General features: G+C 40.6%; 1 protein-coding gene across 5 annotated transcripts in view; it reads left to right on the top strand.

Annotated features, from left to right (window-relative positions):
* The window catches only part of LOC119853819 (pleckstrin homology domain interacting protein), a 311,916-nt gene that overhangs the window by 184,021 nt on the left and 104,201 nt on the right, over nt 1–23,694 (top strand). For all 5 annotated transcript variants that reach the window (XM_038397319.2, XM_038397318.2, XM_043510549.1 and 2 more), the window contains 5 exons: nt 1,780–1,917; nt 4,007–4,190; nt 11,615–11,738; nt 15,690–15,830; nt 19,588–19,664. In XM_038397319.2, the coding sequence (XP_038253247.1) occupies nt 1,780–1,917; nt 4,007–4,190; nt 11,615–11,738; nt 15,690–15,830; nt 19,588–19,664 (664 nt within the window). The remainder of the gene's footprint in view (nt 1–1,779; nt 1,918–4,006; nt 4,191–11,614; nt 11,739–15,689; nt 15,831–19,587; nt 19,665–23,694) is intronic.

Below are 23,694 nucleotides of genomic sequence, written 5' to 3'. Positions count from 1 at the left end.
GACATACAAGGCCAAATGGAAGAGGTTTTTTCTGAGCATGTCTGCACTGGCTTTCACCACTGACCTCTCCAACTCCAGCAATAGTAGAGTATTTGTTAGCCTGGAGACCAGCCTCAACTTGCTGTCAGTTCAGTAAGAGTCCATTTAGCAGCAGTATCTGCAAATTATTGTCCTATCCCAGGTGACGACGTGTTTTTTTTACACACAGTGGCAAAAATATTGAAAATACATATTTATGTTTTCTACCTAGTTACAATACCCCCTTCTCCCTGGTATCTTAATATGGTACTAGCTGGATTTATTGGGGCTCCCCTTTTACTCTTGCCACCTCCTGCTTTTCTCACCTGTCAGTGACAACAGCTTTCAGTGATCCTTAAGTAATCTAGGAGAACAGGGGAAATTTGGACACTCATGCCTGGTCCCCCATATGCAGAATTTCACAATGACACGATTACTCTTAGACTTCACCTGAAGTTCCTGCCTAAAATGATTTCAGAATCCCATATAAATTAGTTCACTTACCTTCTGGTTTTCTTTCCCAAGCTTCATATTAATCCAGGGGAAGTGAAGCTTTACACAATAGCCATAGTGAGAGATTTATTTTATTAGATAGGACAAGATCTTTAAAGAGCACATCTAGGCTATTTGTAGCATTTGCAGACGGACTCAGAGGGCATCCCATATCCACATGGATCTCCGATTGCATAATGACATATCATCTAGCTCGAAAGATCATATAGAACTTTATTTCACTATGGCTCAAGCAGCCTTTATTGACTGTTTGGCTAATATTCCCTCTGAGATATGTAAAGAAGCTACATGGATCTCAATCCACACACTTACCACTCACTATTCCCAGTGTAAGCTTCCAGATCAGATGCTAATTTTCAGTAGGGCTATTCCGCTATCCTAATTCAAGTGGGACCCCTTTTATCCATCTCCAAGCAATTAAATAATTGTTCGTTAGTCCCCAAGAGTGAAATCAGTGTGGACAATAACTTGAAGAAAGAATGATTACTTTCCCTCTAGTATCTGGTTCTTTAAAATATGTTGTCCACGTAAATTCCACAACCTGTCCTCCATCTCCCACTAATTCACAGTCTGTTCCTGTGGCTTTCTGTATTGGTGGATAAGCCCACTCCACCCTTTATGCTTTCAGCTGGGGAGGCTTGGTGTGCTCCAGGGCTCCCAGGGTGCACGTGTGGCCCTAATGGATGCTACAAGTCAAAAAGGATCTGATCAAGGGTGCATGTGCGCCACAAGTGGAATCTGTGTGGATATGACATATTGAAGAACCATAGTTTCTGTAGAGTAAGTAATCATTCTTTTTGTGTTTGTCCAATAAATGTTACTACTGATTAAGCTGTGGCCTTAATCAAATACATAATTAAACTCCAATACAGGTATAAACTAAATGGAAACTACTATAATTGAATGCAGTTAGACTACAAAATGTTATGCTTTGCTGACAATATTCTATAACAAGATATTTACTTCTCTAAGAACTACCCAAGGTTATTTTGCATTACTTGTTGTGGCACTCATACAAGTTTGAGTATATGGTTCTGGCACTATGGAATTGATAATCTAATTGGTAGCAAGAAATCTAACAACAAGTGGGTTAGATTTTTAAAACTAGAATGTCTGTGCTAACACTTACAAGACATGCAGTAACTTATATTGCACTTCGCAAATTTTACAGGTAGAACTTGGATAGTTTGGAATACTTGGCTTATCTTGTCAAAATGTAGTTTTGTTTTTTGCTTTTTTTCCCCACAGGACTGAACCAAGTACTGAGTCAACAAGCAAATCAGGAAGTTAGTCCATTGGACAGTATGATACAAAGACTTCAGCAAGAACAAGATCAGAGACGTTCTGGGGAGGCAGGCACCAGCAATCCTAGCCGGATAGGAAGAAGTAAACAAACTTTTTTTGTTTCTTTTCAAACAATTTACAATGAGGATATGTCTACACTGCAGTCAGGCACCTACAGCTGGCCTATGCCAGCTGACTTGGGCTCACGGGGCTCAAGCTAAAGTACTGTTTAATTGCAGTGTGGACCTTTAAGCTCAGGCTGCAGCCCAGGCTCTGGGACCTTCCCACCTTACAGGCTCCTAGAGTCCAGGCTCCAGTTAAACAGCCCATTAGCACAGGGCAGATGTGGATTTTTAATTGCAATGTAGAAAGAATATGTGAAATGGAAAACAAATGGATATAATGAGATTGAGGAGGTATGAGAGTGGTGGAAAAGACAAACTTGGGGATAAATATTACTGCTGCTTTCCAGCCTTTTTATGAAATTTAATGAATTATTTAACTGAAAGGAATATAGATTGTAACTGTATAGTAGCTGTACAGCAAAGCTCAAAAATTGTGCTGCAACCACCTGTTCTTTAGAAGAGAGCATTAATTTAATACTGTTGTGTAATCTGGAAACAGCTACCTGACTGATAAAAATACTATAGTTGCCACAAAGGATGTGGGAGATATGAGGCAATACCTGAAAAAGGATGGCTCTGGAGCAGCTTTAGTAAGGACCAATGCAGTTAGCTTGCTGCACATCTCCTGGTAATCTGCAGGTGAATAAAAAACAGATTAAAATAGTGAAGGTAAATCTGAAGAAGGAGCAAGACCCAGAACTGTCAGACCAAAGGTAGAGATATTAATTTCTACATGAAAGGATCTTGAGGGGATGCATAAGCTGTCAGCTCCTATTTGAGTGTTTGGAGTATGTTTGTTTTGTTTGTTTGTTTATATATTTATTTGCATATTTGTTTTGTTTCCCCTTCATACACTATCAAAACCACTTTTATGAACTGGAAACCTAATCTCCAGGACTCCATCACTCCCCAAATTCTATGAATGTCACAATGGATCTGATTTTTTGAGGGTACTAGCTTTTTCGCATTTCTTAAGGAGTGACTGGATTCGGTAGGAGATCCAGGTTCCTCATATGTTGTGGCTGCTATTGATAGAGAAAGAGAGGGATACTTTGGGGTGTCTGTTCCCCATTCTTATACTTTTTCCTCTTCTTTGAGAATTATCTCCAGCTGTGGTTCAAGAGACAGAAAGTCTGTGGGGATGGGAATCTCCAGCTACAGTGAACCTAGAACCTGAGATCAGTGACAAGAGCCTACTTACCATATATATTTATTCATTAGCCCATTCATTTATAAGCGGACGCTCTAAGATGGATAGGTAAAAATAGTAAAAACTGTATCACCCTTTCATAAGCCGACCCTACATTTCAGGGGTTGGCAAACTTTGGCTCCCGGCCCGTCAGGGTAAGTCGCTGGCGGGTCGGGACGTTTTGTTTACCTGGAGCTTTTGTAGGCACGGAGCCCCTCGGCTCCCTGTGGTCACGGTTCGCCATTCCTAGCCAATGTGGAACTTCCCGCAGCTCCCATTGGCTGGGAATGGCAAACCGCGGCCAAAGGGAACTGAGGGGCTCCATGCCTGCTGACACTCCAGGTAAACAAAATGACAATGTATTAGATATTCAATTCAATGATTTTATAGAGTTTAAAATCATCAAATTTTGGTGTAGACCCGTTTATAAGCCAACCCCTGCTCTTTGATGCATCACTTTTTTACCAAAAATATTCAGCATATGAACGAGTATACACAGTAATTACTGTTAGCTTAAGATAAGATATAACCCTTAATGTGCAAATGTTTTCAGAAGGTGGTTTTAAAGACCAACAGTTAACATATACTATATGGATTGAGAGAACCTACAGTAATGCTTTTCAGCTTGTTTTACGTTGTTCAGATCTTTATACTTTTACTGCTTGTTGCCTGTGAACTGCATTCTTGTGCAGGAGAAATGTGCCTCTGGATAATATGGACATACAGCTGCACTTGGACATTTTCAATTAATGCTTTAATTTTCTTCTGAAGCAATAGTTCAAGTAATGTATGTACTAAAATTGCTACTCTTGCTCTTTGTTTTTGCAAGCCTTCCCTTAGAATTTAGATGACAACAATTACTATTTTAATTTCTCAGGCTCTGTAAGCTCTACCTCAGAAGTACATTCACCACCAAATATAGGATTAAGGCGCAGTGGACAAATTGAGGGTGTGCGACAGATGCATAGCAACGCACCACGAAGTGAAATAGCCACTGAGCGGGACCTCGTGGCTTGGAGTCGAAGGGTTGTGGTACCTGAGCTGTCACTGGGGGTAGCAAGGTAAGAAATCTCCTCTGAAAGCTGATGGATTAATTCTCTTAAATTGTTACGTTTGAATTTGTGTCTTGTTGACATAAGGTAACTCAGCTTTGGTATGTGTATATCTTGATGGATTTATAGTTTTTATAAACTGTACTTTTAAAAAATATCAACTTGCTATTTTTGCATCTTTTGGAAGAAATGGTATTTAGGTAGGAGCTGATTTGGAAAGTTGTAGTTTGGCAAATGGGTGATTAGGTTTTCATACTGTGCTGGGACAGTGTGACAGGGACATAAATGCCTAGGATCAGTAGCCTACTTCATAAATACTACACAGTATTGTTTGGCTGTTGGGAGCAATCATTTGGTTATGGGACCTTATTTTTACATCTTGATTTCTTTTTTGGTGGGGGTGGGACATTAACCCAGTTCATCATTTTTCTGAAATGAACCCAACATCTGGGTTCATTTCAGAAAAATGAAGAACTGGGTTAGTGCCCCACTGTGACATTACCCAGGGTACAATCTGGACTGTTGAACAGCTGTCCTCTCTCAATTTTCCAGCCTGGGAAAATTCTCTTTTACACTGCTTTGCTATGGGAGCAACCACTCCTGGTCTACTTACCCACAGACTCCATCATGTAAACTACTCCCAGCTATACTGCATGAGTGCTCTGGTCAGCCACTCTTGAATTATACTGCAGAACAACACCAGCAAATTCATGATCCCAAACTTTCCCCCAGAAATGTGTATATTGTACTGCCCGCCCTTTCCTGGACAACACAACCTCTCATAAAGTCCATCATTTTATTTATAGAAAATTATATGCACAAATCCTGTTATCCCAAATGAAGTTTCCCAAACACTTAAATCCAAACACACAGGTTTAGATAAAACAATAAAAAAGTTTATTAACTACGGAAAGATAGATTTTAACTGATTACAAGTAGTGAGGCATAAAAGTCAGAATTGGTTACACAGAAATAAAAGGTAAAACCCAACTAATACTTAATACTGAGTGAATGCAAAGCAAAAGTACCTCAGCATATGTTCCAGCAGTCTCACTGGTTGATTTCCTTTCAGACACGGTCCTCTCCCTCAGTCCAAAGCTGTTTTTTTTGTTCTTCGGGTGTTGTGGCTGCTGTGGGTAGAGAGGAAGGGAGGAATAACTTGGGGCATCTGTTCCCCATTCTTAATACATTTTTCTCTTCTTCGAGAATCATCTCCTGCTTGGCTTCAAGAGACAATGTCTGTGCAGATGGGAACCTCCAGCTATTTCTTTGGCAAGATGTAAATTTCTCGCTCTAACACTTTTTCCTGCCAAAGAATGGCCACTTAATTAGGTGATAGTCCATTTGATTTTATTGATGCCTGCCTGTGGCCTCAGTTTGCCTTTTGTCTCTGAAGAACTGTTTTGTGGCTGCTTTCCAAGATCTGGAATATGTCTAAGTAACATCATACAGTGGAATCTTATAACTTTGCATACAATGTTGCCATACATATTTTACAATGACAGTAATGATCAGCAAATTGAGTTTTGAAATGATACCTTACAAGGCATAGTTTGTTCAGAATTTATCATAGTCTTGAAAAGGGGGTGAACATAGTGTTACAGACCCTCACACCCACCTCTGCCAAAAAAGGGGTCAGGATATTACAGTCTGTAGTAATTTTATTTCTGTGAATGGTAAAACTCCCATAAGAAACAGATTTTGAGAATAAATATACTCAGGATTTTTGCCTTATTGATAAATATAAGTAAATTCTTCTATATGTCATTTCACAAATAAGTGAAATCCTATACTCATATCCACACAAGCTTCTCTGAAAATTGTTTTAACCTTTAGAAATATTAAGCCAGGATAACTAATATGTGGTTTCTAGCCCTAAAGCTCTGTTCCTGAGCAAACACACAAGCTTTTGAGTGTATTTACCAACCTACAGCTGACTGCTTCTTGAAAATACCTACTTTCAGATACGTTTTACTCAGTTGCCTTAGATGCCATGTGGGTTCTTCTGAAGAATCTGTGACTCTTAAATCAAAATTAAACTCTTGGGGCTAGAAACTGGCTTACTGCTTGTAATCAGTTAAAAGATCTTTATGAACTGAGTATACTTTAGAATAGCCACATATGCAAGATAGCTGCTGTTTGAACCCTGACCGTATCCAGGAAGTGCACTCATGAATTCAGATTCTCACTAGAATGAGAGAGAAATTAATGTTCTTTCAGTATATATCAGTGTGGATCTTTCTTTGGGTATGTGTACCTCTTGTGTGCACAAGCTTTGAATCTTTTGAGCAGCAGTGTCTGGTGGGCTTATGCATGCGCACCCTGTGCTGCCTCATTCTTCCAAGTGAGGGCATAAAGGGTAGAGTGGTCCCAACCTTCCCTCAGTTCCCACTGACTGCCTGTTGCAGCCTAATAGAACCAGGACTGTTTGAGCAGCTTCTCATTTTTCAGAACTCTGTTACAATGAATCCTTCACTTTTCCTTTTTTATAAGTTTCTTTAAAAAAAAAGAAAAGAAAGCAGTTAGGATAGGCAGGAGGAGACCTCCCTGTACAATGGGGTGAGGTGCTTAACACAAATTATCATCACTGGGGTTAAACCCTCTCCTTTCTGTGATGGCTTAATGCCTCTTAGAGATGAACACAGAAGATGCCTGTTCTTCCTTGGGGAACTTCTTGCCCATGGCTGCATGAATCACTTCGCTTCCCTTCCCTCCTTAAGGATTCTTCTCGCGAAAGCCTTTTGCAATCAGAAGCAGCCTTGTTATTTCGTCTACGAGCTGTAGAAGAGGTTCCACTGGAGTACGGGAAACAGGTTTCTGAAGAAGAAGAAGGGGGTCTTCAATTATCAAGACTTGAGGAGACTAAACAAATACTTATGCGGCTTCAGATTCAAGATTGTTAGGTTTGCCTCCATTATTTCATCCCTCCAAGCTCTGGAGTGATTTGTAGCTCTTAACTTACAGAATAGGTACTTCCACGTTGCGATCCACCCAGCACACAGGAAATGCCTGTGATTCATAGAATCATAGAATATCAGGGTTGGAAGGGACCTCAGGAGGTCATCTAGTCCAACCCCCTGCTCAAAGCAGGACCAATCCCCATTTTTTGCCCCTGATCCCTAAATGGCCTCCTCAAGGATTGAACTCACAACCCTGGGTTTAGCCCGCCAGTGCTCAAACCACTGAGCTATCCTTCCCCCCAGTGGGGCCAAATCACTATCAGTACAAGGTACTGCTCTTAAGATGCTCCATGGCACTGAGAGTCTCTATGAAATACCTAGTTGTCAAGATGGCGTAACTAAGGAAGAAGGTGTCACACTGTCTTAAGTGGCTCACAACTGAGAGTGCCGAAATTCAAGGCAGAGACTCCACGCTGGTTGCATGTTCTACTATTAGATTTCACCAACCCAGTAGTCATATGGCACATGACTGAGATTTGTTGCTGAATTTTGTCCCTGACTTACTTGGACAGTGGACTACTGACTCTTCATCTTGCTGATGATGATGCTATCAAAGGGCTGAGCGCGTATGCACTAAGAGAAGATCAACCCAGTAACAAATGTGAACTCCTGAAGCATCTAACATTCTTACCATGGAGTTACAGACAGTCCCCTTGGTCATTCCAGTCTATCTTGCCACCCAGGCAAAATGGACTTAGGTCTGGTCTACACTACAGAGCTAGGTCGATGCAAGGCAGCTTACGTTGACCTGACTATGGAATTATCTACACTTAAATTTTGTAGCCGCTGATGTAACTGCTCTGCTACGCTGACTTAATAATTCTAGCTGCATGAGTGGCGTAGAGTCAAGTTTGATGTTGATAGTTCAGCGCAGTGTTGGTGTAGACATTGCGTTGCTTACATCGACTGTTACTGGCTTTCAGGAGCCATCCAGCAATGCCCCACACTGATAGTACAATCACTACAAGTGCTTCTGATGAGGATGCACACTGCTGACACAAAAGCAAAGTATAGACATGCACAAGGGATATAATTACTGCAGTGGCTATATGCCAATGTAAGTCCCTGCAGCCCGCCGCTTCCCACAGCTTCCATTGGTTGGGAATGGCGAACCGTGGCCACTGGGAGCTGCGAAGGGCCATTCTTGCGGACAGTCAGTGTTCGCAAAATGTCTCATGGCCTGCGATCAACTTACCCTGATGGGCCGCATGTGGGCCGCAGGTTGCCCACCACTGATCTAGATCATTAGTATCAAACACATCTGCCTTGGATTGAGTACCCCTCCTGGGCCATCGGGTGAAATTACACGGAAACATTTTAGGACTTAAAGTCATCAGAGTGCTGATATCTGTGGCATTGCTCCCAGTCCTGTGACACTCAGTAGCAGAGATACTGAGAGACAATAAGTCTGAAGTGTACTACATAAAGAAACAAGGGGGAGCCTCCTTCCCCTCCCCCCTCTTCCCCCTCCCTCCGCGCCTTAGCAAGAAAGCGATCGTGCTATGGAAGTGTTGCTCTCTGCATAGCATAACTTGGACAGCCCTGCACCTTCCAAGAAACAACAACAACCTGACAGATTTCTAAAGCAGGCAGTCACTAACCACTGCTGAAATCTGGAATCCGATGATAGACCAGTTTGCTACAAAGGACAGACTTTTCTTTTAGTGGAGGCATGGACACAGGATCTTTGTCAGGCAACTTCCACAGTGACTGGGAAAGATCTTGGGCTTCTTTATGCCTTTCCTCTAATCTCCAGAGCAATTGCCAAAGCCAGATATGATCAAGTGAACCCTCATAGCTCTGTGCTGGCCGAAACAATTGTGGATGATGGACTTCCTTCAGATGTCCATGCAACTACAAATCAGGTTCCCAGACCTGTTTTCTCAATATCAGAGTCAGGTATTCCATCCAGACCTGAAGTCACTGCAACTGACAGCCTGGATATTGGCTGGCTGAATGCCGTGGAAAGGAAGTTTTCGTCACACGTTCAGGTGATCCTGTCACAGAGCAGGAAACTATCCAGGAGGAAAACTTACTCCTCTAGATGAAAAAGGTTCTCAATATAGGCAGCCCAACGTGGCTTAGACCCAGTGCAAGACCCGATGAGGAAGATTCTAGACTACTGTTGTATTAATTTGAATGTAATAAATAGGCCAAAATTGTTTAAGTTAACCCAACCACTGTCTTATATTAAATAGTGTCAAACATAAACAAGGTCCGGAGAGTTTGGTAACCAGAAACCTCATCCTGCTTAGCACTATGGCAAGCACACCATTGCAAATTCTTTTAATCTTTTATTAAACACACAGAAAAGAAGGAAAAACAGTTAAGTCATTTGAAATGTAAAGTATTAAGTAAGGATTTTATTTTAACAACATTTCTTCTTCCCTTTTAGAAGGACAAACCCTCTTGTTTGACAGTCTTTTAGATGGTATGAAAGATGGTAACTGTTCTTTTGAGGAAAAGAGAAGTTAGTTGAGATGAACTGGAGCTCTTGTTGCTTCTGTTAAAGTTTGATCCTGCTTCATCTCAGGTGATGTCTGGGATTCAGCTGGAGCTGGTAGGGGAGGTGTTGTTATTTGAGTCCCTCTCTGTTTAGCTCGGTCTGGTCAGGTCATTTCTCAAGATCGGGTGAAAAAGGCAGATCTCAGTAAATGGTAGCTAGGGGTTGCAGCCAAAATGGTGAAGCTCGCTCTAATAGCTTCCATTTATTCTTTCATCTTTTCCCCTCAAAGTATTTTTTGTTAAGGACCTAAAAAGAGAATAATTAGTGTTATTTGTCCACCAATTAGGCCAAACATACGTTCATCTGGTTCATTCATTTTTGGTTCCACATCTCTGTTTTTACCAAGCACGATTTCAGCGAAGTCCTTGAGTTATAGTAGTAGGTGTTTTTGTTTAGACTAATTCAGTCTGTCTCCCTTTCGTACTTTTCCCCATCAACATGTATTTGTTGTTATAGGTTATTGTGACATTTCTTGAACTTTTACATACTTTTTACAATTGAGCTCATAATTAGAGTAAAGTTGTAGCCCCAGCTATCAGAATGCTACTTACTGCAGTTCTGCACTCTAAGCTCTCATTCAGTTTGATTTAAGGTTCATCTGGCAGCAGTTTCGGTGTATCATCCACTGATTCCGTTGGTTTTGGTCTTCTCTTAACCAGTGGTATCAGATTTCTTAAACATGCTTATATGTTGGTCAGAGGCCCTGCTCCAGAATGGGATCTCAATATCATCTTTCACAAACTTAAGGAGCACCCCTCTGAGCACTTCTTGGAGTGCTCCAGCCACTATTTTATTCTTAAATGTTATGCTTGGTCACCACCACTTCAGCCAGAAAAGTCAGCGAGCTTCAGGTACTCATGGCAGAACCTTCATGTGTTTCATTTGATAGAGATAAAATGGTAGGGAGAGCTCATGCAATTTTTCCCAAGGTGGTTTTGGAATTCCATTTGAATCAGTCAGTTTACTCTGTGTTCTTCACACAGCCATGTTATATGCAAGGGGAGAAGAAACTCCACACCTTCGATGTATCCAGAGCCTTTGATACTATATTGACAGGACCGAATCTTTCAGATAGTCCTCATGTCTATTTGTAGCTATAGGTGGCTGCTCCAAAGGTGAAGCCATTTCATCCCCAAACCTTTCAGAATGGATAACTGTGTCTCTCACTGTGCTACCAACTGCTTGATATTCCTCTCTGACCTCAGTTAGGACTCATTCTGCTAGAGTTCAAGCAGCATCCTCAGCATGTTTCTGGAACATACCAATATCTGAAATCTGCAAGGCTGCTTTTTGGAGCCAGCCCACTCACTTTTGTCAAACAGCCCACACTCATTTGTCAAACTCAACTTGGCTGCTAGATCAAATGCAAAATTTGGGAGATCTGTACTCCAGTCTCTTTTTGACTGATACAGTTGATACTCCTTATGACCATCATACTGAAGAGGATACTGCTTACCAGTCACCTACAGTAGGAGCCATATTAACAGATACTTGAAGAAGAGAGCATGTATTTACCCTACAGTAATTATGGTTCTTATAGATGATGTAGTCAGTGTGGACCCTGTGACCCACTCTCCATCCACACTTTGGAGTCCTAAGCTATCACTGGCTTTGAATTGTGAGGAAGCTGAGGAAGGGTTAGGGCCACTCCACCCTCTGTGCCCTTGCGTGGGACCTCAAGGAAGCACAAGGTGTATGTGTGGTCCTGCCAGACACTACTATTAAAAATATTCCAAGCTTGTGCGAGTGAGAGACACGTGCACCTATAATTGGATCCACACTGACAACAACATCTTGAAGAACTGCAGTTACTCTAGGGTAAGTAACCGTTGTTTAACACAAGAATGTGATGAACATTCTATACTACTTCATACATAGAAATCATCAAGAAAAGGATCTCTGACTACAGGACTTTGACCTAAGCCCAGAAACTCTAAAATTAACACTTCTTAATTTCTCTCTTCCAGTAGACAGGAGGAATGGAGAACAGCAAAGGGAGAAGAAGAAATAAAGATTTATAGATCGGAAGAGAAAAGGAAGCACATTACAAGTCATGTTCCAAGAGAGAACAAAATACCTTCTTTTTCTAAGGTAAATAGTCATCCATATTTTATTACAGAAATTGCCATAAAACTTACTTTGGTATATTGAGCCCACAGATGTCTCTAAACTTCTCACTTCAGTTTAAATTAAAACAGGAAATGAGGCATATTATGTTTTTTATTTATCTATAGCTATTGAGAGAGCATCTGCCTATTCATGTTATATTATTAAATGGCAAATAACTTTAACAAAGAGTTAGTATTGCCCATTGATAGCTTATTGACCTTTCAGAATGCCTATGTCAGCAAAACTCAGAGATGTGAAAACCAGGAAATAGAGTTAAGGTGCTTAAAACAGAAATCTAGACTTAACTATAGCAGAGCTGTCACTCTGCTATAATGTTCTTAACAAGCAATGAGTTGTGTTTCTGGAAGTCTTGTCAAGTGGAAATTACTTTAATTTTACATCTTGGTAATGAGGGGATGTATTGCTGTTTGAGGTTGTCACAGATGAATAAGAGTGCATATTGCTTAAGTTGCACAAGCAGAAGAAAACTTTGTCTAACATGTACATCACATGGGTTTTTGTGTTCAAAAGTTATGCCAAGATTAACTTCCCATCAATCCCCTATATAAACAGGGACACTAAATGTGACAAAATATTTTCCATAATAGTACCTCCTCTCATAGCAGTTCTTCGAGGGATTTTTTAAAATATAGGTGTGATGGATCTGGCAATATCAAAACATCCTTCAGAGTAGACATGAGCAGCAGCAGGACTGTGGGAGGGGGAGTGGGCAGTGGTCTGAGACCTATACACACTGGGGACATACCATTGCTGGCCCCTTACGCCTTTTTAAAAAATATATTTGTGAAATAGAGAGCTTGAAGGGGTGCTTGTATTTTTGAAGGGGCTGTGTGACTCTTTAAATTAGACTTTCTGGTCTTGTCAATCCTGAAACATGTTGACTGGAGAAAAAAAATTGTGACAGCACAGGAGCCAGAAGTGCTGTCCCTTAGGGATTTGGAGGCAGTTAGAGCTAGGTAAGAGCCCATCAGTGGTTTATCAGAACTCCAAACAGGGAATCAGTAGTTTTGAATGCTCCTATTTTGTTTTCTACCAGGGTAATAGTGGAGTATCTTCACAAAATCAGAGTTTTTACAAAATGTCTTTCCTTACTAGAGGGGTAACTTTTTGTTCCCCTTTTACAGGCTTCATTTAATTTGTTTGGCTATCACAACACTGGGGCCCTTTCCGCTCCGTGAGTGCTGAGTAGCAGCTCAGAAAGCAGTCAAAGGATTCCTGCGTACATTAGACCCTCCTCCAGTCATGTCCACTGTCCCTGCCTCCTTATACTTTTTGTTCATCCCACCAGGAGAGTGCAACTGTCTCTGCGCATATTGTTTTAACAAGAGATTTCCCATGGCCAACCTGGATAGAATAGGGCTTATATCCAATATTAGCCTCAAGGGATGGGAAACTCTCATAGTAAATTCAGTACAGGGAACTTAAACAAAACACGAGGGGAAACAGTATAAACTGATTAAGTGCTCAGGGCAATTCACTGTGGTCCCCAGGTATGCTCATGTGTACTAATCATGACAGACACCACCAGTCCAATGGACTATATGAACAAACAGAATGCTGTCATCGTCCCTGCACAATGAGGTCTACCTTCTGATGTCCTGAGTGGAACAAAATCTCTAGTTCATCCAAACTCTACATAGTCAAATACAAATAAAACATTGCTGCCAACTGGCTAAGCAGGGAAAAGCTAGATCATGCATAGTGGACTCTTCACACAAGTGTTTCAGTTCCTGCTGAGGAAATTTGGGGTTCTTCTGATGAAACCATTCACATCACACAAAAATGGCAAAGTCCCCGTCCTTTTTCTTTCAATGAGGAGGGATCCAAGGGCAATAGGGTACAAATGCTCTTTCCCAGCATGGTGGTCAGTGGGCCTTCTGTATGTATCTCCTTTTCCTCTGTTACACAGAGCTAACCAGAATATAAAGAGGGAGAGGGCATTGATTGGTAATATTAGTGGCTTTGTATTGGCCCTGATTTTCTGATCTCCTCAGTATGGTTCAGTTCAACTCCATTGTCCTTCCTTAAGATAGGACTGGCGTCCCATGGACCAGTTTGTCACTGAAGTCAAGAGTACTTAAGACTAACTTGCCTGAATTCTGACAACTCTCCCATGAGAGAGAGGATACTCAGAAAGTATAAGCTACACTCTTCTGGCATCTAGAAAAGTTTCCACAAATTCTTTATTCTAGGCCAGGTGGAAGTTCAAGCTGTGGTGCAAGAAACTTAGCTTCTCTCCTCCTTTGGCATCTATATCACAGATCTTGTGATAGTTACATGAGGATCTGATCAAAGATCTTACAGTTTCAGTATTAAAAGATAAGTGGCTGCATTATCTAGGATACTCTTTTCCACAGGCAGGAAGAAAATCTCTTTTTGCTGTGATGTCAGGCATTTCCTAAGATTAATTGAGCTCCCACAAGGTCCTCAGTTTTGCTCTTTATACCCTGATTCTGTGTCCTTCTGATCCCTTCAGGAAGGACTGCATATATTTCCTCCCCAGAAATATGCCTTTCCTGGTAGCCATCATCTTTGCCTGGTGGGTGTTGGAGCTTGGGGTTTAAAACTTTTTTCTGTTGAGGTACAGTACAGCATAGTCCACTATTATAAGGTGGTTCTTTGAACAGATCATCCTTTATCCTCAAAATTAACTCAGATTTTCACAGAACCCCCCAAATTGTATTTCCCTGTTTTTTCAAAACCATCTGACCCAAGAGAACTTTGACAGATGTTGGGTGTTCATAGAGGCCTCAAGATCTACATCTCTCACGCGCAGATGATTCATAAATCCAATGCTCTAATATTCTCTATTATTTGGCATCTAAAGGAAAGAGGGCATACAAATCTACTAATTCAAGATGACTGAGATTGAAGCTTAATGGATGCACTGTCTCTCTCCAGAAAACAGCAGCGAAGTTCACTTGCTGTGAGTAGTAGCAGCTTCCTGGGCTGAAAGATCTTACAAACCCTATGATGGAATCTGCAAAGCAGCCGCTTGATTGTCCATCCATACCTTCTCAAAAATGTATAAGCTAGATATTGAGGCATTGGTGGATGCTGACTTTGATAGGAGGGTACCCCAGGCTGTGATCTTCTAGAAGTAGAGGAGGAGTTTTTAGCCCTGTGTGTAGTTCTGCTTGATTGCCAGCCTGAAGACACTGTGATAAAATCCCATTAGATTAACAGATCTGTGGGACCTTATGAACAAAAGAGAATAGGAAAATTTCTTGACTTACCAAAAATTTCCTTTCTCTGAGTTACAAGCTCCACAGGTACTCCAAACAAGGAATGGTGGAATTTCATTGGCCAAAAGAATACATCTTACTCTTTCAGTTCATTCAGATTGGTTCATAAAGAAATGCTCTGCAGTAGGAACTAACAGTTTGTTTTAGTGCATATAAGCTCATTAATAAATTTCAGTCCACAAGGACTATCAGTTGCAATGGAACCTGTTTCAGTGGCAGGTTCTTCGGTGTAGCTGGTGGTACCCCCTTCTATCAGTGGCTGACAGGTCTGACATAGATGTATGCAGGCTTAGAGGCCATTCTTTGGACTTTGTAATTAAGATCGAGGAAATTTTTGGTAAGTCAAGATAAGTTTTCCTTTTATGTCTATGAGAGAAATACAGTGGTCCAGGGATGTACTGAATGACAGTTAGAGCCCTTAAGCACATGTGCATAGGTTTTCATTGAGTTTCCGTTTATTAGCATTTGACTTTCTTGACCCTTGCTCTCAATTTTATGATTTTTGAACTGTTTGTAAAATGTACATTTTTGCCACTACAAAATTCCAGAAAAATTCTAAGCCGTACTAGAACTTTATTCATTAACAGAACACTAATCTAAGGTTTTACAGAAAATCATTTGTGTTCAAGTATATATTGATTCTTATATAATTTTCATATCCTTATAGAACCATTCTCATGATCATATATTAGATACTGGAGACTCAAGAAAGCAACAGATAAACCAGCACAATTACCGTACCAGATATGCATTGGAAGAAACTGCCAGGCCTGCTGAAGAGTTAGAAAATGGAAACAGTTCTTCAGATGTAAGACTCTGAATCAGTAGGCTACATTATAAATTGTTTATGTTGTTATGCTAAATATTGTTGCTCAAGTTCAAAAGCAAACATTTTTATTGTTGATTACTTTTTATGTTTAAATTAGATACTGAGCTAACTTTTCACAAGTGTACAGATAACAACAAGTGCATTGGCAATCTTTCAACTATGCCTACAAATTTACTGTAAGAAAGTGGAAAGGTGTTAATTTATATAAACTATGTGTATATATATTTGGAATGCTTATTTTCAAAAGAAATTTAAGTTACACCTGCAAATGCTACTTCACATGTAACATGTACTTCATTTTCCACAGTGTATAGTGGATCAAATTGGGTCAAAATCTGTATTTAAAAAAATGCCCAGAGATGAAAATATTGACATAAACACAAAAGGTACTAATTTTAAGCATCTCAGCATACAATTCAGTCTACACAGATCAGACTTTTTTTTTATATATGGAGTTTACAAGTTTAGCAAGGTTTACATGGAAAGATTGAAGCATGAATAGCAGATTTCTGTAGACTTCATACAACTGTAAATTAAACAGCAAAAACACAGGTGGAATCATATTATACACATTTTATATATAATAAAATAAAATGAAAGAGGTCTGAAATAAAATACGTAAGTGGGATAAGCTTCAGTAAGCGTAGAATTAATTATTTATATCCAGAAGGATGTAATTTCTATCATTTCTAATATAAAAAGTTTTACTTTCGGCAAGGTTTAAATGGAAAAAAAAACCCATTAAAATGCATGCATATTTAAATTTATGCCAATCAAAATTATAACTGTATGTAAATTTTTATATTGCATTTTGGTAAAGACACCTCTTCCATATACAAATATTGTATCTAAATAGACTTCCTAAAAATGCAGGTTCAGATTTTTAAGTGTGCACAAACTTCTTTATGTGCCTAACCTGGACTGTCAAACCCAGATTTGGATATGCATAAATTATGTGTGTAGAGAGTTTTAAAAATATGTCCCTTGGTCCTGGCACAAAAAACTGACTGTTTTGACAAAAACAAAAAAAAACAAAAATTGAGGGGAAATTACTTGTTTAGACATGCATATTGAGCTTGAGTGTTTAAATTTAATCTTGGGTCTGTAGTGTTTTATAGGTAAGAATATGACCAAGTTCTTACACAAATTCAGAGACAAACCATCCCAGTATTAGCATGTGAGATTTACATGACATAATAAAATTGTTTCAACATGCCCGGGTAGTCAGTCAGGGACCAGCGTTATCAGTAGTTAAAGAAACTCTGCTCATAATTTTCCAACACAGAAGAAAGTTACTTTGCTGATGATGACATAAATGATTTAAAGAGATATATTGGGGAAGGGAAGGAGAAACAAGTGTTGCAAAACCAGGGATATTCTTATTCATTGAACTAGTGTAACAAGGCACTTTCAATCTGCCTTGTTTTGTACTGCCATTGTGCCCACAATTTGTTCTAAAGGGGGCATCTTTGGAGAAAGAGTAGATTAGATATCACAGTGTTAGGTGCTATTCTAAGAACCAAGATGTGAGGACAGCTAGCTGAACATTCAATTGTGGGTCACTGTTGGTGTTGCAAACAAGTGGGCTGGTGTTGCTTTTGTCTTAGATGTCTCTTGATTTTTTGTTAAACACTTCAAAATGACCTGCTCTGAAAGGTAACTGTGTAACAATCGTACCTTTTTATGGAGCAGTTCTTGTAAATGTTAGTCATATCAACTTACTTCAGTGACAGAAAAAAGGCTTTTGACTCATTACCACTGCAGATTCAGTGCAATGATGGGACATTAATTTCTTCTCAAATTGTTAACCAAGTTCCAGTTGCAGGTTTTAAATCTCTTCTGTTACACCTGTGCAATACCCCTGAATACAAAGAGGTTGCACAAGTGTAACTTATGACAGAATGTGGTCTGTATGGGTTTTATTGCTGATAGTGTGTGAGAATGAAAGTATCCAGATTGTCTTACAAAACCCTGTGGGAATGTACAGATCTGGCATTTTAAAAGAAAAATCTTGTTTGTTCAGCATATTTTAACTGAAAATTGATGCAGCAAACACTGAACACCACAGTGTATTTTAGCTACTTCATAGTAGAAACAAAGTGAAAACATGATTAATATTTGTATACATTCTTATACTTAAACTTCTTGTTCTTCATCTTTGAAATATTTGATCTACATAATTATGATACAGCATTAGAATTGGCTTTAATGGATTTAAGTCTCTTTTAAACTTTTCTTACCCAACATTCCAGTTTAATTTAAAGTTCCCCAGCATGCTTGTATTTGTAATTTTTTTTAAACAATAGAATTGTATTTCCCTTCCAAAAAAGCCTTTTTGCAAATGACCTATTCCAGTATCATGCACTGTTCTTGTGAATAGACAAGATATATTTTAGCTATTTCTATGGGATTCAGTGTTTGCTTTCAACATGTGGTATGAATTTTATACAGTGCATTATTTATGGTATATCTAAGCAGTAAAGAAAAGTAGTTACGGTGGATGTTATGTAGCTAATTTCTACCTTAGGTCAGTGGACCATTAACTGGAAATATATATATTTTTTTAAATTAAAAACCAAGATATTTGGGTCCATAGTATAGACTAAAACTAAATGGATGCATATATTTTAGTTACAGAAACATAAAAACATTTGACAGAAAGCATTTATGCCACTGTTGTATATTAGCATTAGAGTTGTGCATAGATGCCCCAACTTAGATCAGAGCTCCATAGTGGGAGGTACTGTCCATATGCAAAGTAAGAGATAGTCATTGCCCCAAAGAGCTAATAATCTAAATAGACAAGACAAAGTGTTAGAGGGGAAACAGAGACATAAAGAGAAGGGCTTGTCTACATGGGGACACTCAGGAAAATTAATCCAAATTAACTAAAGGTGTGAATTTAAAGTGGATTAGTTACTCTGCATTAAACCCTGTGTGGACACTCAGGGCTTGTCTACACTTACATTTTATATCGCTCTAACTTGCTGGCTCAGGGGTGTGAAAAATCACCCCCCTGAGCCAAGCAAGTCTGAATGCTTTAAAGCGCTAGTATGGTCAGGCTCCGAGCTAATCCCCTCATGGAGGTGGATTACTAGGAGCGCTGGGAGAGCTGTCTCCCAGTGCTCGCTCGCGACCACACTCGCACTTCAAATCGCTGCAGTGGGAGCGCTCCCGCGGCAGCGCTTTGAAGTTTCCAGTGTAGCCAGGCCCTCACATTCAGAATTGAAGTGGCTGTATTAAATGAATTAAGATAAACCAAATTATGGCCACTTCAATTCTGAATGAGTGTGTTCACACAAGGGTTTAATGCATTTTAATTAATCCACTTTACATTCACACCTTTTGTTAATTTGGATTAATTTTCTTGATTTTCCAAGGTAGAAAACCCTCAGTGACTTCTGAAGGTCACAGGAAATCAATACCAGAACCAAGGACCTAAGTTTACTGGGTCACAGTCCAGTCCTCCATCCACATGATGTATGCCTTCCGTACATTATACATCTGTTGTTGTTGCTCTTATTTAAATAGCAAAGAATTCAACTAAACCATCTTAAAGAAAATAAGTACTTAAGTTGAAAATTTGTATTTAATGATTGACTTATAAGTCCCTGAAAGATGCAGCTTCTAATGGAAAACTTCAGACTTTGAATTATACTGATTCTCTCAAGTATTAACTGTAATTATAGTTTTCAGTTTAACACCACAAAGTAAATATCTATCATTTCTTTGTTAGGAAGGAGAAGCCGTTGTTGCCAGTGGTGGAACATCAGAAGATGAAGAGAAAGCATGGCACAGTGATGGCAGCTCTAGGTAAGTGACAGAATACAGTATTAAGTAAAATATTATAACTTTTAAGGATTCTGTCCTCTCTGAATGTTTCATTATCATTAATGAGCATTATGCACATAGAAGAGAGAAAATGCTTAAGAACTTAAAAGATATGAAAACAGAGTCTCGCAGCTTTTGAGTGTTAAACAAATTCAGAGGAATCTCTTAAACTTAATTTTTCAGGAGGTGTTTCCTAAACTTTTTGGGGCGGGTGAGAGGTATTATTTCAGGAGGCATTAGACCAGCGGTTCTCAAATTGTGGTTCGGGACCCCAAAGTGGGTCGTAGCCTCCTTTGAATGGGGTCACTAGGGCTGGCTTAGATTTGCTGGGGCCCAGGGCTGAAGCCCAAGCCACACTGCCTAGGGCCAAAGCCAAAGTCCGAGGGCTTCATCCCTGAGTGTCTGGGCTCAGGTTGCAGGCCCCTGGGGATTGCAGGCCCTTGAGCTTCAGCTTTGGCCTCCCTGCCCAGAGCAGTGGGGCTGGGGCAGGCTCAGGCTTTGGTCCCCCCTCCTGGGGTAGTGAAGTAATTTTTGTTGTCAGAAGGGGGTTGCAGTGCAATGAAGTTTGAGAACCCCTGCATTAGACTAATCTGAGGTGGCAGTTGGGGATGTGGAAAGGTGAAAAGGAACTGCTAATAGAAAGCTACCTAGTCGTCAGGTAAAGTTTTTGGCAGTTCCTTGAAAACTGCCTGCTTTCTCTCTCTATTCTGGCAGTAGCACATAATGCAGCCGGCTTTGTGGGGCAAAGCTTTTGGCAGTTCCTTGAAAACTGCCTGCTTTCTCTCTCTATTCTGGCAGTAGCACATAATGCAGCCGGCTTTGTGGGCAGCTTATATTTATATATATATATATATATATATATATATATATATATATATAGGTTTACAGGTGTAGACAGTAGCCAACTGGTTTAAGATGCTCTACTCAGCCATGCAGCTTAGTCCTATGAAACTAGAAATGGGCACTCGCTCCATGGCAGACAGCTTTCAGGTGGTTAGGGAAATGAAGAGGAAGGAGTTAGCAAGGGAGATGGACCAGAAAAGCAAGAGAGCAAAACTGAGTTTAAGCCAAAAAGGAGAAAAAACAAGAGAAGAAAGAGAAGACTGAAATGGATAACAAGAGAAAATATAACTACCAATTTATATGAGAGAAAAGATGGGTGAGTTATCTTTTATTGGATCAACTTCTGTTGGTGAGAGAGACAAGCTTTTGACTTACACAGAACTCTTCTTCGGGTCTAGGAAAGGTACTCTCAGCATGATAGCAAAATGCAAGCTGGAACAGATTGTTTAGCATATGTACAGTACTTAGCACATATTGTAAGGGACAGTTCAAGGTAATAGCCCAGGGGTTCTCAAACTGAGGGTTGGGACCCCTCAGGCAATCGCGAGGCTATTATATGGCAGGTTGCAAGCTGTCAGCCTCCACCCCAAATCCAACTTTGCCTCCAACATTTATAATGGTGTTAAATATATAAAAGAGTGTTTTTAATGTATGGGGGGGGATCGTACTCAGAGGCTTTCTATGTGAAAGGGATCACCAGTACAAAAGTCTGAGAACCCCTGCTCTACACAGACTCACCACCCTTATGAGTCTCATAGAGACAGTTCAGGCCGGCCGTTAAACATCAGCCAGGAACTGCCTTCAGCTAGGTCATATGGCAGCCTGCACCTTCGTCACCCCAAACACCTGGATATTCATGAGGTGTCTTCTGATGTGGCTCACTTCTATCTATTCCTTGAACGAGGATAGACTAACCAAACTGATATCACTGCCCTCTATAGTAAAGCACTCCCGGGACTGGTGGAAAGACCCATCCAATGTCCGAGCAGGCATTTCATTTGTGCAGCCACCACCGCCACTGTCTCTAATGCTGTATGCCTCCCTAATAGGCTGGGAGCTCACTTACACAACCACAAGGTTCGAGGCAAGTGGTCTTCCACAAAAGTGACCCTCCATATCAAAGTTTTGGAGCTAAAGTCTATCAAGAATGCCTGGGCACACTTTTTGCCTTTCATCAAGAATATCCATTCAAAGATCATGATGGACAATCTGACCTGTATGTTTTATGTAAATTGCCAGGGTGGCGCTAGAGCTCCCTCCCTCTGCATGGAAGCACTCAAACTTTGGAACTGGTGCATCTTTCACAACATGCTCATCTCAGCTCTCTATCTACCGGAGATACAGAATGTGACAGCCAACAGTCTGTCAGAACTTTTCTCACAACCACAAATGGGAACTGAATTCAAAGATGTTTTTAGTCATATTCGCCCTTTGGGGAACCCCAACTACAGATCTCTTTGCTACTTGCTGGGACAAGAAATGTTGTTGTTACTGCTTTAGGGCCGACCTGGGGAAACATTCACTGGGAGATGCCCTCATCCTCCCCTGGGACAGGGACCTCTTGTATGTCTTTCCCCCATTTCCTTTTCTGTGCAAGGTCCTGTTGAAAATTGGATGAGACAAAGCAAGTTATTCTGAGTGCCCCCTCCTGGCCAGACAAGTCTGGTTCCCTTATCTGACACAGATGACAGTATGTTCTCTGGTTTCTCTGAGTCCCATTCCTCACCTTCTCTCTCAAAGTAATGGGCTGATCCTTCATTCCAACCTGCAGGTCCTCCACTTCCAGACTTGGCTCCTTCTTGGTTCCAAGACATAGAGTTAGAATGCTCTGATGAGGTGAAAGACGTGTTGCTGCACAGCCAGAATTCAACCACTCAATGTACTTGCCTACAAAAATGGAAAGGATTCCAAGTTTGGTGTCTTTGTAAGCACACAGACTCTATCTTATCTTCCCTCCCACTGATTTAAGATTACATTTTAGACTTCAAGAGATCAAAACTCTCACTCAGCTCTCTTAAGTTCCATATTGTGTCCATAATGGCTTTTCACCATCAGGTAGACAGCTAATCAGGGTTTGCTCATCCACTGACGCATAGATTCCTTAAGTGCGTTGGAAATCTCTTCCTGCATTTGATATCACGCACTCCTCCCTGGGATCTTAATCTGGTTCTCAAAGCTTTGACTAGACTTCCCTTTGAGCTCATGGCAACTTACTCTCTCTTACACCTGTCCATGAAGACATCATATCTAATTGCCATCATCTTCGCTAGGTGCATAGGAGAAATAGCTGGCACACCCACCATACATGGTCTTATTTTTAAATATAAAGTAACTCTGAGGCCGCATCCCAAGTTTCTCCCTAAAGTTGCCTTCTCTTTCCAAAACAGCAGATCCATCTTCCTGTTTTTTCCCCAAAACCACGTTGTGACTACAGGGAGGCGATTCTGCATATGCTAGATAATAGAAGAGCACTAGCCTTCTACTTGAACTGGACTAAGGACTTACTTTCATTTGTGGAAAGATCCAAAGGCTCCATAATATCGTCTCAAAGACTATGCAGATGGGTCTCTGGTTGCATTAATCACTGCTATCAAGGGCACAACTTGTTGCCTCCCTCTGGAATCCGTATACACTCCACGAGGTCAGTTTCTACCTCGGTCACATTCTTTAAAGATGTCCCTATCTCAGAAATCTGCAGAGCAGTGACATGGGCCTCTGCCCACACTTAAGTAGAATATTATGCGATCACTGGAGATTTGGCCTCTGATGCCATCTTCAGCTACGCAGTACTTTCTGTAGTAACAGACTCCATTTCAAAGCCCCAGCCCTCCATGAGGGATATTACTGTGAAGTCACCTACAGTGGAGCACCCATAGGGACGCTACTCGAAGAAGAGGAAGTTACTCACATTGGTTCTTTGAGATGTATGTCCCTATGGATGCTCCACAAACCACCTTTCTCTCCTCTACTTTGCAGTTCTCCATAACAGGCTCTGCATTAGAGAATAAATGGAGTGAGGTTTGCCCATGTAGCGCTAAATAATCTCAAGGCAGACCACAAGGGAGAGAAAGCACGTGTGTGGGCTGAATGGACACTGCTAGTTAAAATCTCCGATTAGAGGCGCAGGAGCACGGATATACCTACAGTGGAGCACCCATAGGGCACATAT

Source organism: Dermochelys coriacea, chromosome 3, assembly GCF_009764565.3.
Source record: "Dermochelys coriacea isolate rDerCor1 chromosome 3, rDerCor1.pri.v4, whole genome shotgun sequence".
NCBI lineage: Eukaryota > Metazoa > Chordata > Testudines > Dermochelyidae > Dermochelys > Dermochelys coriacea.
This window is presented reverse-complemented; position numbering and strand designations above follow the sequence as displayed.